Source organism: Osmerus eperlanus, chromosome 5 (genome assembly GCF_963692335.1).
Source record: "Osmerus eperlanus chromosome 5, fOsmEpe2.1, whole genome shotgun sequence".
Classification (NCBI taxonomy): Eukaryota; Metazoa; Chordata; class Actinopteri; order Osmeriformes; family Osmeridae; genus Osmerus; species Osmerus eperlanus.
In genome coordinates, this window is record NC_085022.1 from 18,775,614 (window position 1) to 18,789,885 (window position 14,272).

General features: G+C 43.5%; 2 protein-coding genes across 4 annotated transcripts; both read left to right on the top strand.

Annotated features, from left to right (window-relative positions):
• The first annotated feature begins 6,797 nt into the window (after positions 1 to 6,797).
• zgc:77752 (uncharacterized protein LOC393862 homolog) lies at positions 6,798 to 11,235 on the top strand. Of its 2 annotated transcripts, none has more exons than XM_062460705.1 (13): positions 6,798 to 6,913; positions 7,207 to 7,596; positions 7,769 to 7,849; positions 7,939 to 8,057; positions 8,303 to 8,456; positions 8,614 to 8,842; positions 8,957 to 9,265; positions 9,409 to 9,669; positions 9,784 to 9,900; positions 10,026 to 10,127; positions 10,291 to 10,368; positions 10,509 to 10,619; positions 10,774 to 11,235. In XM_062460705.1, the coding sequence occupies exons 2-13, from the start codon at positions 7,418 to 7,420 to the stop codon at positions 10,900 to 10,902; spliced, it is 1,869 nt and encodes a 622-aa protein (XP_062316689.1). In that variant the 5' UTR covers positions 6,798 to 6,913; positions 7,207 to 7,417; the 3' UTR covers positions 10,903 to 11,235. The 2 variants fall into 2 exon arrangements, with proteins under 2 accessions (XP_062316689.1, XP_062316688.1); XM_062460704.1 differs by having other exon boundaries at positions 8,303 to 8,440; positions 8,571 to 8,842.
• A 404-nt stretch (positions 11,236 to 11,639) lies between these two features.
• On the top strand, positions 11,640 to 14,089 carry cimap1b (ciliary microtubule associated protein 1B). 2 transcript variants are annotated; one of them, XM_062460706.1, is made up of 7 exons: positions 11,640 to 11,771; positions 12,531 to 12,649; positions 12,743 to 12,946; positions 13,036 to 13,137; positions 13,262 to 13,383; positions 13,477 to 13,617; positions 13,700 to 14,089. In XM_062460706.1, the coding sequence occupies exons 2-7, from the start codon at positions 12,538 to 12,540 to the stop codon at positions 13,790 to 13,792; spliced, it is 774 nt and encodes a 257-aa protein (XP_062316690.1). In that variant the 5' UTR covers positions 11,640 to 11,771; positions 12,531 to 12,537; the 3' UTR covers positions 13,793 to 14,089. The 2 variants fall into 2 exon arrangements, with proteins under 2 accessions (XP_062316690.1, XP_062316691.1); XM_062460707.1 differs by lacking the exon at positions 11,640 to 11,771 and adding an exon at positions 12,257 to 12,394.
• Positions 14,090 to 14,272: the final 183 nt, after the last annotated feature.

The following is a 14,272-nucleotide window of genomic DNA, read 5'->3' on the forward strand; positions in this document are numbered from 1 at the left end:
TCAAAGTAAAAAAATTATCATTAAACTCTTATGGGACACATGGTGGATTCACTCAAGCAAACCATGGTTCTGCCCCTTCAACCACAAGATAACACACATATTCTAACAGGAGTTATTGTGGAGAGTTGAACACATTGCTATTGAGGAGGAAGGCTGCTAAACTTTGGATCCTAATCAGTTCTGTGAGTGTGTGTGTGTGTGTCACCATCAGAAAGAGAGTGTTACAGCATCTGACTGCTGGCCCCTCTGCACCTTGACAAAGACACTAGTGAAGATTAGACCAAGGTCATATTGACTTACAGTAAGAGGACTGAGTTTAGTAAGTCCATTCTTCAGTGCGGTCCATTAGAGGAGCAGTAGCTGGGCAGCGGTTGAGAGGAATTCTAGAACACACAATCATTATGCAGACTTGACACTAAAGGTCACAGGCAGGAAGGAACTTAAAGGCAGTTCCAGGATAAAAGCCAGCCATCGTCCTGTATCTAGTAACAAGCAGTAAAAAGCACTGCTTGTTTAGCAGTAGGAAAACCAAAAGTGCCTACTCAGGATTACAGCCGATTAAATCAAACATTGAAAATCATCACTGACAGTTTGGCCGTTTAAAAAACGGTTATGTTTTTCAACGACAAAGAAACCTTTTTCATGATCAGAGCTAAGATGAGCACTGTTAGGTGTTAAGTTATAGGATACGGAAGCTTCGCTTTCAGTGTTCTGCACTCTCCATTTGGTGGGACATGTCCAGAGGGTGCGTGTATTCTTAGCCTCATTTCTGAGTGCTGGTTAAGTGGAATCATTGTGCTTTCCGTAGTAACATGGCAGCATGATTACCATAGGGTTCCTTTGTGTTTTCCAGTTTACTGCTTCCTACAAAACATTAAATATCTTTGCTGCTGGGCACTTTAGAAATGTCATCCCTCCCCTTCTGCTAAAACTTCCAAATAAAACAGTGTGTGTAGAATGGTAAAGAACACTTTTATACCATCACTGCATACGTAATAGTGGTTGTAAACACGTGCGGCCTGGCAAATCTCATGATCCTTTTCCCTATCAATAAAATGGAGAGAGAAGTTTAATGTCATGGGAGGCCTTCAACCCAGAGAGGCCATGTACTCACACATGATGTCGCTAAGTTACTGATTCAAACAATGCTGTCACATTTAAAATAGCTGCTCTATTCTCCTTAAGAATTTAGAGAAGTTTGACTAATGTGTATAAAAGAAAATAAATTATGATTATGACAAACTAGAAATATGAATCATTTTACCACATATTGTAATATACAGTGGTTACTATTTGACTATTATTTTTAAATGGTTGTTTTTGTGATCATATCAATGTCAAGGCAACCATGATCCTCTAACCCTCCATATTTTTAGAATCCTACTGTAATAAGAAAGTAAGATTAGACTACAACCACTATTATCTTTGCTTAGATCTTCAAATTCCCTCATGTTGGAAAGGCAATTTTTTTTACAATATTGTTATTAAACATGTGGGAACAGTTATGAAGAAAAGAACACTATAAAGGTTTGCAATTGCAATGGATTTGCAGAACATCACATGATCTACGTTCAGCTGCCTATGCAGCCAACACAAAGAAGAATCAAATAGTTTAAAATGTTATTTTCATCTTGTGGGTACAAGAGGTTGTTTCAAAAAATGAAAAAAAAAATGCATGAAATAGAAATCTGGAAAAACAAACACATGCATTGTGTTTTAATGTATTTTGTTTATATCAGTTCAGTCAAGACACTCACATATTGCTATTTATTGCTATGGAAATAGGCTTGACTTTGGCAGAAAGGTTCTATCTAATGAGAAGAAAAAGAGAAGAAATGTAATGTAATGTCCAGTAAAACAGCAGAGCATGAGGATAGGTGTGGTTCAGTTGAGATGCCTTCTCAGGATTTTCCAATGCACCAAGAAGACAGATTTTACTGAGGTATCGGTACTGTGATGGTAGTTGTTCTGGCCAGGCATTGTCTCAGAAGTGGGATTTGTGTACGCTTTGAGTGTCAGCTTTGAGTGTCTGTCCAAATCTGATCATCAATCGCTGGATTAATATATCATATATTTGTTTATTTGATCACAGCTAGCTCATATGTTTTTAAACAAAAAATCCGTTAAATAGGTCAGCTTGAATTCGTCACACAGAATAACTGTAACACTTCCCTAATAGTCAATACACATACACACACAAATAAACATACACAAATACACACACATCCTTTTGTGACTAATTAACGGTTTTCATTGTTTGCTTTGGCTGGCTCAGTCTTCCTTGTTAATCAAGCTTGGAGAAAGTATTCCTTGGGTATTGAAATGCTTGCATCAAAACATCAAGGCAGTGTGTGAAGAAATGAAAACACAGGTTGTTTTTGACATGATGAGTTGGAACTGAACCACCACGGAGTGACAGATGTTGCATTATTTCAGTCATGGAGATTTATTAGTGAGCTGATTGGCCAGAGTGTTGGCTGTAATACCTAGCCACACTCCTCAGAAGAAGCAGGAAGAGAGGCATGCTCCAGCGAGACTTGCCCGAGAGAGGCTGGCCCAAGATAAGCTAATGATGTATTGATGTAAGGATGACTTACAACTGTAATTCACTGGACAGTTGGCAAAGCAACAGCAACATCTAATGGTTCAATGGTTAAAGAGAAGGTCACAGAGTGTGAGGGTGCAGAGTAGGGCATGGACCACCCAAAGGTTTGTGCTGCCTACCACATTTATTAGATCTGAGACTTGAGATAAAATGTCAATAAGCGTTAAAAAAATCTTACTCCCCATAAATAATGTCTTAGCTGTGTTTGACTGATGGGCATGTACTGCAGTGAATGTTTTCTCTGAGTCAGCAGGTTAAGAATCTACAGTGACTCATTCCAGTAACCCTGAGACAGCAATGAACCTTAGCTGGGAAATAAGGCCAGTCAGACGGCCGGTTCTGGACCAGGCTGGTACTCATTTCCTTGTTGTTTCCCTTAACCAGTCAGGATCTCAAGCTGACCACAGTCTTTAACCTTTTAAATTATTTAACCACTTTCACCATTCACAATTTTTTGTAGTCTGCAATACATTAACTACTCTTATGATCAAATTTCCTACTGTGTGTATGATCCAATCCAAAGCCAAAGAGTTAATCTGAATCTTTGGATTTACAGTAAACTGTGCTTGCGTGTGACTGTAGAATTCGCCTGGATATGACACAAAACTCTTTCCTCAAAACCTTGTTCTTTGATGAAAGTTTGCCATTGCCAGTCAGGAATTAGTCATCTTCTACTGGCACATCGAACTGTTCCCTGGTCTATAAAACACTAACTCGTGCTTTTTCTCGTTTGTTCTGTTCAATGTTTGTATTCAAAATGTAAATGTGTTGACAATGCACAGTTTACTGAGAGTTTATGAACCGGAGTCAGGTCATGGTGGGACTGTCTGTGTGAAAGTAAAAATAATTGTATCCGAGCAACTCCCTGAACCACATGGTGGAGCAGCAGAGTGTTTATGTGACTGCTGACCCCAGAGAGCACAACACAAGTACCATTGCACCGAAATCTATTAGCATTCCTCATTATCATCAGTACAGTAACTCACCGTAGGTGTAATGAGGCCGTGGAACGACGATCCTTCTGGGCTCTACACAGGAAACTCCTCATGGGGAAATTAGAGCAAGTACCAGAGGTAACCTTGTTATATAAACGGCATCAAAGCTGAGCGAGGGAGGATGTATGAGGGGGAAAGAGAGGGAGGGAATCTAGGATCAGTGTTTAGCGCTGAACTATGATTTCATTACAGATGCTTTATTCAATACAAACAACTCAGAGGAGGACAGACCAGCGAGTTGATGACAGAACAGAAAGCAATCCCATCAATCAGCTCCAAAGCTCTGGTCTCATCTGCTCCCATGATATTTTTGCACACACACACACAAACACGCAGACACACACACCGACACGCAGACACACGAACACGAACACGCACACTCTTCCTTCTTAATAGGACACTCCTGAAGTCTACTCCCCTCTCTCCTGACACATACCACTGACTCCAGTCTAAAGCATTGGCGCCAAGTGCACAGCTGTGAAAACAATCATTTCATGTGTATTTCCCCAATTTGTGGGCTTAAAGTCATTTCATATTTAGTGTCTGTGTCCGTGCTGGTGTAGAGACTGAACCGACGATCAGACGGACATGATGAGACTCCCCCAGAGCGGACCAGAGGCCAGAGCACACCTGTCATGCACACATTGGGGATAGGAGCACTGAGGAGGAGGACCCGAGGAGGGAAAGAGGACAGGGAGAGGAGGAAGAAAAGAGGATAGGGGGATGAGGGTTGAAGTCAAGGTTGGAGGATGGAGAGGAGGAAAATCATGTGGAGAGGAGATAAGTGAGATCCATGATCCATGCCGTGTTATGAAGTGGATTCTAAAAAGTCAATGGCTCTAAATGGAATTTCATTGTGAATCTGGTTTATTACATTATTGATCTCTAAGGACTCTCAATTAATGTATAAGACTGTCAATCCAGCCTCTTGCACTGTTTGTCTTTGCTTGGATATTTTATGAAGTTAGTTCCACTTGAAGTGCATGGTTGCATGTGGGCTTACATGACTGTGTGAAGGCTGCATGAGGTTTTCAGAGTCTGATTTGAGTGTGAATGTGTACAGTATGAATATGGACTGGTGTACTCTTGCATGTGTGTGTAAAGTTGTGTGTTTGGCTGCTTCATCCCAAGTTTTAATGTGATAATGCTCTGTATAGCCATTAACCGAGGGATTTCCTTTTTGGCCAGTACAGTGAGGTGGGACACAGGCCCAGACCCCAGCTCCCTGCAGTAGAGAACATCATAACCCTTCTAATGGCCTTGGACTGAAGCTTCACAGCTTGTTATAGAGCCTCAAGGCCGCTTGCACTGAGGCCAGAGCTGTTAATACTCTCTAACTATGAAAAGGAGGAAACCTTCCACAAGTTTAAGTGGTGGATCTGAACAGGTTGTAACATGAAGCATGTTCTGGAAGGTCCAAAATCGAGATAAATAAAGTAGGCGAGATTTAAAAGATTTCATTTTAATAAAAAAGATGTTATGTAAGCGAATGTTTGTGCTGAGTGGTCAAGGGGAGACAGCAAAAGCACAGATGCACAAGACAAGCAGAGGAGGAGCCTGGAAGAAGAGGAGGGGGATAGGGAAGACCTGAAGTTTATGACTGGAGGTCTGGCTGAGGGAGGCGTCTGAGGCCTGCTGAGCTGAGCAGGATGTGGGGGTCAGGAGGTCAGAGACGTCTGGAGCGCCACACCTAGGGGAGGGGAGTTCTGGGGCAATTAATCCAGGATGTGCAGCAGACTTTTTTAGACTATGTCCCGCTAGGTGTTTAGGATAGACAATGTTTTGGATCATGACATGGTGCATTGCAGACACTGTATACAGCCACTCTTCTGAAGCACCTTGTCTGCTAGTCAGTGAATAAAGTCAATAAGAATTCTAATCCACAAGACAATTGTTGTCAAATCCAAATATGGATTATTTATTTTAAGGTTCAAACATCCAAATATGGATTATTTATTTTACGGTTCAAACATGCTTCTACCTGCTTCTATCTGTCTAACGACAATGATCTTTAACGGTTGAAATGTCCAAGATTGGGTAATGAGAAAGAGAGAAGGTTGGAATAACTGCATCTTCCATGTAAAGCACGGAGCTCTGCACATGTATCACCAGAAGCCTCATGGTATGCTGTTATTGTTTTGAAGTCTGGACGGGGTTTCATTCGTAAAAAGTTAAACCATCAGTGGAAACAACTGTTCATTTGTCAAAGTAATCCAGAGAGTGCACACACACAATGCTGTTTTCAGCGTTATTTGATGGTCTGTCTTAGAGAGTAATGTTTACACTGCAGTCCCTGTCGTTTTATGTAACCAATTGCAGAGATGATTTGTCTGTCTATGAGGAACATATGGATTTTGGTTTTGATGGTCATGCTCAATGATGTGTGATTACATGTGGAGAAAAATTGGTCTGAGTGTCCTAAATGCAGAGATGGGAGATGGTAGGATTTAGAAACAGGATGTTGGAAGGTTCCTATTGAATTTGGCCGGAGGACAGGACACTGGAGTAGCGACAGATGGCCTATGAAGACAGAATCTCTGCAAAGCCAGAGAGTGCTCCAGTGTAGTTTGTGCAGAAAACCGCTGATATTTACTTTTTATATCAATAGCGCCACACAATATGGATCATCCCTCAATCAATATTAGTTTATGTAGGGGGCTTTAATGCATATTTTTGTGTTCTGTATGTTTTGCTCAATGTACCATGTTTTTCTGGAACACTGTTGCTGTCCTTGTATCTGCTTCCACCTGGTGGATATTAAATGCCATTGCAGGAACCCATCCTAGTAGTCCTCTTACGTTCTTCCTGCTTATGTGTTGGAGTGCCTGGTTAACCATTAGCATTACTGTTAACGTGATTGTTTACATACATTCCCCAGTAACTATTGGTAAAATGGCTAGACGCGGCAAATAGAATTTCCTGCAGTTAAAATAGCTAGGTTTCGCAACACACAAATCTCTTTTGGCAAATATTGTTTGTGACAAGACATTTAAAACATGGTAACGGTATGTATCACTGCAGGTTCCAGATGGTATTTAGGGACCCTATAGGACTGGCATGGCAAAATGTATAGGTGTTATGTAAAACAGCTTACTATCGTTTATGAATGTCTCTTCTAATGTAATTATGACAGCTAATAAGGCTTAGAGAAGCTGGGTCAGCACACATGAGTGTGTACATGTGTGTGTGTGTGTGTGTGGCTTGCTAGGTAAGCACATAGAAGTGTCTCCCTCAGATCTGTGGACCTGTTTTCCTCTCTGTATGGATATTGTCTGACATGGATCAACTCTCTCTCCAAGATAGTGCCTGAAAGGTGAGCCACAAGAGATGAGGTTTCCAGATTTATTTTTTCATCCATGGTACCTTCAAATATCATAAACGTTCATCTTAAATGTGCACATTTGGAAGTGGCAGTAGGGCTAATCTATATTGTATTTATTAAATGTATTTTTTGCATAAATTGAATTTATCCTTTCTTGAGTTGGAAGTGTCCTTTCTCGGCGTCATTAACTTTTACAGTTACCTCTTTAACTTGACACTATCCACATGTATCTGAGAATCTTTTGGTACAGCAATGATGCACAATTTTGTCTTTTTTTTCTCCAGCTATTCAACCTCAAGAGTCTTCTCCGACAAACAGACTTGATGTGTAAAAGATGGTTGCGTGAGACTGCCACGAGGCCTCGCAGGATTAAAATCCGTCAACAGATTATTCAGACTCCTGTCGGCTGTTCCACTCTACCGCTGCAAACACGACACACATAAAGCCAACAGGGCTCTCAGACAGAGCACGCTTTTAGGAACCACAACTCCCAGAATGACCCTGCCTGTGCCGATTCCACAGCCCTCATATTCCCAGGCCAGGGAGAACCTGGTGAAGGCTATCCCACACAAGATCATCTGTCTGCTGGCCTGTGGAGGGCGGGACTGTCGCTATGAAGGCCCAGCATGCTGGAGGCCCAGTCAGCAGGTCATCCAGGGCCTCTTCTCCTCCTGGTGAGAGAGAACAAGAGAGAAAGAGAGAGAGAGAGAGAGAAAGAGAGAGAGAGAGAGAGAGAGAGAGGGGGGGGGGGGGAGAGAGAAAGAATCAGAGAGACAAACAAAGAGCTCTGTGTTATTGAAGTAAATAAGACCCCCAACTGCTAACCATATTTTGTTCTGCTCTCAGGGTAACTGATGACATTGTAGCCATGACACGCCCTTCCACTCACCTTATCAATAAATACAACATAATAGAGCAGTTCAAACGGTAAGCCCATACTTGCTTCAAACAAAACCGTGTTTGTGTATGCTGGGTATCTCTCTGTGGATCTGTCATAAGTGACCCTGATCTTCCAGGTTAAACATCAAGTCCATCATCAACATGCAGCTTCCAGGGGAGCATGCTTACTGCGGCCCTCCCCTGGATCCTGGAAGTGGCTTCACCTACTCCCCACAGGCCTTCATGGAGAATGACAGTAAGTACCTTTATACCTTACACACCTGTACATCCACAGTTTACACTCTGCTACACTTCAATCACTTTCTAAGTTTGTGTATTATGTTGGATGTGTCAAACCAGATTTCTCATTTCAGTCTTGTTATTTTGAATCATTACATTACTTGCTTGATGCCAACACATGCGTGCTAACTGTCTGTGTATGTGTGTGTGTGTGTGTGTGTGTGTGTGTCCGTGTGTGTGTGTGTCCGTGTGTGTCTTAAGTTTTCTTTTTTAACTTTGGCATGCCAGACTTCAGTGTGTCATCTCTGGTTGGTATGATGGATGGAGTGAAGGTGCTGGCGTTTGCTGTGAAAGAGGGAAAAGTAGCTGTTCACTGCCATGCAGGCTTGGGAAGGACAGGTGGATATGTAGAAATGTGTGTGGGCTTGTGTGTAGATGTGCATGTGGAGTTGTGTCTGTTTCAAAAGATTGAAGTGGAGCGAATGTGTGAATCCAGTTGAGTTGCTGAGACGTACTCTGTGATTGACAGGAGTTCTGATAGCCTGTTACCTGGTCTACACCCTGCGCATTAGCCCCAGCGAAGCCGTCCAGTATGTCCGGATCAAACGGCCTCGCTCCATCCAGACCCGTGCCCAGATAAGCCTGGTGTTCGAATTTGCCCGCCTGCTGGGCACCCAGCTGGCCCAGTACCCGGACCTCAGCCTGCGCCACGGGGCCCACTTCACCCTGCAGCTCCACCTGCACCGTCAGGCCCTCCTGCTGCATGGCCAGGAGGCCCGCACCCTCAGACACTTACCCAAGGTCATGGCTTCAGCTGCACGCTTAGTGCAAATACTGGTTAACTTCAAGAAGTAATCCACCAACCTTTTTTCAACTGATATGTTGGTCCGTATCTCCCGCTGACTTCTGATACAGGTGGTGTACCTGCTGTGTCTGCGGCTGTCCTGCCTGGCCCTTGGCCTCCCTGCCCAAGCTGAGGTGCATGCCGAGCTGGACAGGAAGGCGGCGGTGCGGGCCCTGGGCTGGGCTGTGAGGGAGACCCTGGTGGCCAAGCAGTACCTGCCCCTGCTGAGGGAGGTCCAGCGGGCCTCTTGGCTGAGCTCTCGCCTCACCTCCGTGTCCTCCTGGGACGAGCCCCAGGGCTTCCTGGAGAGGAAGAGAGAGGTGCTGCTGAACAAACGCAGCTACAGCGACTCTGACCTCAGCAAGATCACGGTCAGACAGGTGAGACTGGATTTAGGACGCTTGTACGTCATACTACAACTCTGGAATGCTGGTAAGGCTTTGGCCCAATGGTGAGGTTGACTGTGCTAATGAAGAGTGGTTGCTCTGGGATTCTATCCTCACTGTGGTTGTATTTTCATTAGGATCTGGAGCTGGGCTCTTACTATGAACCCCTGTCAGGGACTGGGAGAGTATGGTATGGACTAGATCAGATCAAACCAGATCTGAAGCCTGTCAGCCCTGACCCAGCCACACCATCTGTTGGTCACTGTGACAACACAGAGCACACACAAAAACTTCATCCCCCAGCTGGTAGTGGGGAAAACAACAATGACCATGCCAATAAGTCTAAGTGCACAGCCAAGAAGACAATGGCTCTTCCTAAATTCAGGTCCAACATTGAGGTAAACTTGCAACAATGTTAAAGACAAATTATACACATGCGTCCTGTGTAAACAGTGTTGACTGATAAGTGTTTGTGTGTACATGGTCCTGGCTGACGCTTGTGTTCCACCCAGTTACGCAGGACTCAACGCAAGTCAGGACAGGCTTCAGTGGCTCGTGCTGTTGCCAAGGCAATGGCGGACCAGAACACTCCAGGGGAGACGGTGTTGCAGAGGGCAGCTCTGATACAGGTGGTTGCCCATAGAAACACACCAAGAAGTACAACCCCAGTGTACTTAAATAACACATTCTCGACACACGTTTCGATCCACAACCAGCTCCGGAGACTCTTAACATATTTAACCACCGTCAATAGGAGGAGCTGAACACCAGTGAGGGTGGATGGGCCCTACTGGTGACAGAGTCGGATCCCCAAGTCCTCAGCTGTCTACTGTGGGCCTGGCTGGAGAAACTCAAGGTCAGTGGGATCTGAACACGATCCCAAGGTCAGGACTCAAATCTGAGTAATACTCCTCAACAGTGGAGATGAGATTGAGGCTGTGGTCGACACGGCAACACAGTGCTCTTCCTCTCAATCTCTCACAATTTTTCCATCTGTCCTCTGGTCTGTTCTCCGCCAGGATCCTGTACTGAGTGCAGAGGACACTGGTTTGTTGTCCTCAGGAGCCCAATGTACCAACCTCCATGTGCTGCTTAAGGTAGCTAGCTATCCACGTTCGTCTTGGACATGTGTTCGAATGTACTGGAACTCCATCGGCTCCAGTTGTAGCCCAAGGATTGATTCTGTGTTGTTTCTCTTTTCTCATACGATCTGATGATTTGTGTTTATTCTTGCCAGCCCCAGCAGCACACCATCTCCTGTCTTTTGGGGTGCGTGGGTCAGGTGACCAGTCTGTGTCCATACAGAGAGGATGCTGTGCTGCGACGCCTGATGCGGGCACTTATCAGGGTTAGTGTGTTTAGTATGTGTGTGTTGGTGACTTGTACGCTGTGAGACTGTCATTGTCCCTTAGCCTGACTGGGTCATTTATTCTCGTGTGTGTGAGGTTAGATGTATGTTGTGGGCTAGGCCCTGATGTGAAGAATTGTTCTTGTTCCAACAGCGCCCTCAAGAGGAGTTGGAGAGCCATACTGCCCTGATGAAAATCTTCAAGTGTAATATCAGAGAAACGCTCCATAGCAATAACTCTCTGACACAAGCTTGCAACAACACTCATTATCAAGCACAGTGAATAAATAATTTTCAACACCTGCATCAGGCATGGTAAATGCTTAATTTGACTGGCCTGCTTTCATTGTGCATCGAATTTTACATTGGCAAAAATGACAAGAGACTAGGCATGGCTTAGAAATCACGATAAGAATATGCTTGGAATTCATAATAAGGACACGCATAATAGATGCACAAGCAATATTTTTAAATAGGCAGAAGTGTGTTCATTTGTATTTTCTATGATAACTGAAAAGTCAGCTTTTTTCTTTGTAGCCTACCTCAGAAACATGTCCATATGCCCTGATGTTACATGATTCCGAAATCTTTGTATTAAATACATTTTTACCTTTAACACGGCTCATGGAGCTTTTAATGTAAACTTGTGATTAAAGCCTAATACATATCCATATTTAAGCCTATAGGCGAGTTCAATATTGTAAGGATCTGTTCCTACATGATAGCTGTAAAGCATGAGCTCTAAGATTGATCTAGTTCCTAGGCTAGGTAACTGTACATGACTAAGAACACGGTCTGGAAACGGGGTGGTGGTGATCAGTAGCACAGGTTTGTCTCGGACAAGTGGCAATCCAAAGGAGATCAAGGTTTGTGTTTCACGACTGGGCTTTCATAGATCCCAGTATAATACAAATGTGTGGCAAGCATACAATCAGGTTTTTCCCATCATGTTAATAGTCCACTAGGCCTACTGTTCAACCTTTAAATGCTTTTTGCCTGCCTACCAAAGTGTCATCTCTATGGAAACGTCGTCATAGTGAGCCAGAGCACAACCAAGTTTTAAACACTCTTGTGTTTGGTCTCTGTGCACGTGTGGTGTTCCGGGGAGCGGCTTTTGCTACTGAAGGGTGACGACTACTTCAAATCACTTAGGTATGGATTTTATATGGCGGTAAGGTAATGGGGTAGGTGCCGTATATGGAATTACAGACTGTACTTTTTATTGGGTTGGTTGTAATATTCAAGTCTCAGTTCTAGATAGGTTATAGGCCTATATATAGCCTACTTTTTGCTACATATATGTAGCAAAAAGTAGGCTAATGGGTTGAACTTCAGACATCAATAAAGGACTCTGCTTTGATTTATATTGACATATTTATAGAATCGATTGATCTCATTTGGGGCTAAATAAATCAGTGCTTAGTACATTGATTTGATTACAAAACAGACAGTTTAAAAAACGCTGTTGGAACGATTTCAAGTGTGATTCTATAAATTTGTTATGTGCTGGATTGCTGCGTTATTGTTTTAGTAGGCTAATGTTGATTTTAATTTTCAGCAATAGGTGCCAAACTGGGCTAGTTTCAGTTATTGGTGGATTTTTTTTGTACACAAGTTCACTTATCAGCCTGCCCACTGTTGCTAAACACTTTAGCGCAACTTCAGTTCAGCTGTAGATTGTGACCTGACGCTCGACGTCATAATTGCGCTAAATGTTGCTAAAAGACATTCATAGAATCAAAGACATTCGACTGACTGTTCAACTTGGAAGAAGGGTTTGTCTATACATACTTGGTTCTATTTTATTCTGAGCTTATATTTCATTTTGTATAACTACAAGTTGACTGCTACTTTATTGCTAATGAATATGAGTTAATTTAGGAAATTATCTTTTCTTGTGCTTTCCTTTAGACTAATCATGACAGGTAGGGATGTTTGGGTTGGGTCCTGGAGGCCACACAAGCCCCGAGGCCCCATAGCTGCGTTCTACAGCAGCCCTGGACCCAAATATGCTCTTCCAGGGGCCACAGGTACAATTTATCCAACCCTCATCGGCCTTCTGAGAAGATCAACATCTATTCTCTAACTCATCATATGACTCTCCTCTCTATATGTGCTGACAGGTATGAACTTTCATGACCCCAGGAAGCTGAAAGGTGCTGCATTTAGCTTTGGGACACGTCACCGCCAGTTCTCTTCGGACTGCTCCCCCGGCCCAGGATATCTGGTCCCTTCCAATATCACCAGGGTGGGTCGAGATGGGACTCCCGCTTACTCCCTCTACAGCCGGCCCAAGGACATCATGCTATTCCAGACCCCTGGGCCAGGTCAATAACACAGCAATGCACACGTCCAACTCCACACACACACACCCACCACACACACACACACACTCTTTCTCTGTTCGGTGTTTTAGGGCGTTACTCCCCAGAGAGGGCAGGAAAGTCAGCCTACTACTCTTCTCCTGCCTACTCCCTTTCTGCCAGGAGCAAAGGATTCCTTAATGACCAGACACCAGGTAACTTCCTGACCCCCTATCAATGTTCCAATTCGAGGTTATATTATGGACAGAATGCTACTGTAATAATTGGCCATTCAATATAAATGTATTAGGTGTGAATAACAGTCTTCTCTTCCCTCAGGACCTGCTGCCTACATGCTGCCCTCTGTGCTCGGGCCAAACACTGTTAACAAAACCTCAGCTCCAAACTTCTCCCTCCGCGGACGCAGCAAGATTGGCAGCTTCCATGAGGACCTGCAAAAGGTTAGTTTGATCCATCAAAAAACGATTTTATGGCCTCCTGGGGGTTGTTTACTGACTGGAACTGATGTGTAATTGATGTTGTTTATCCTGTAGACTCCTGGCCCAGGGACTTATAGAGTGGTGGACCCCTGCACCTACAAGCATAAGCCTGCCCATTACAGCATGACTGGCCGTAACAGCATGCCTGGAGATACCACCAGGAAACCAGGCCCTGGGGCCCACCATCCTGAGCAGGTAAGTTACCTTCTAACAATATTTCTAACTAACTTCCCTGTGAACTTCTGGGTACTACTAGCTGCCTATTTTCCATTTGCAGGTGACCTTCACAAGGGTCAAGCCTCCAAGCTTCTCTTTTGGAATCCGCCACTCTGAGTTTATTGCGCCACTTATTGTGGATGTTGCTGAATAAGTATCTCTTCTTACCCCTTGCCATGTTCCTTTTACCTATAAATAAACACTGCAGGATCAACAATCCTCTACACTGACAAATGATTACTTATTCTGATAATCCAGCATCATATACAAATGTCTAGATTAAGAGTGAAGAATTGTTTTGAAGAGTGCTGTGCCAAGTATTCATACTTTTATGTCAATGCTACTTCTGATTTTATGATTGTCTTAAATGACTACTTTAGGAAAAAGATAATCTGTGGACATTGTCTATTGATATTCATTATTAGATTGTGGTTCATCATCTGTAATGCGCGTTGTTAGCTAAAGCAAGGTTACACTGACAGTATTAAAACCATGGTGACTGAACTTGAACAATAGCAAATACGTAGTAGGTAAAACGCTGATCCCTAGTCTCTTTCGAAAAAGAAAATTATGAACAATGTTTACTAAGTTGTAACATTGTAAGCAATAAAAACAATTCGAATGGCAAATCATG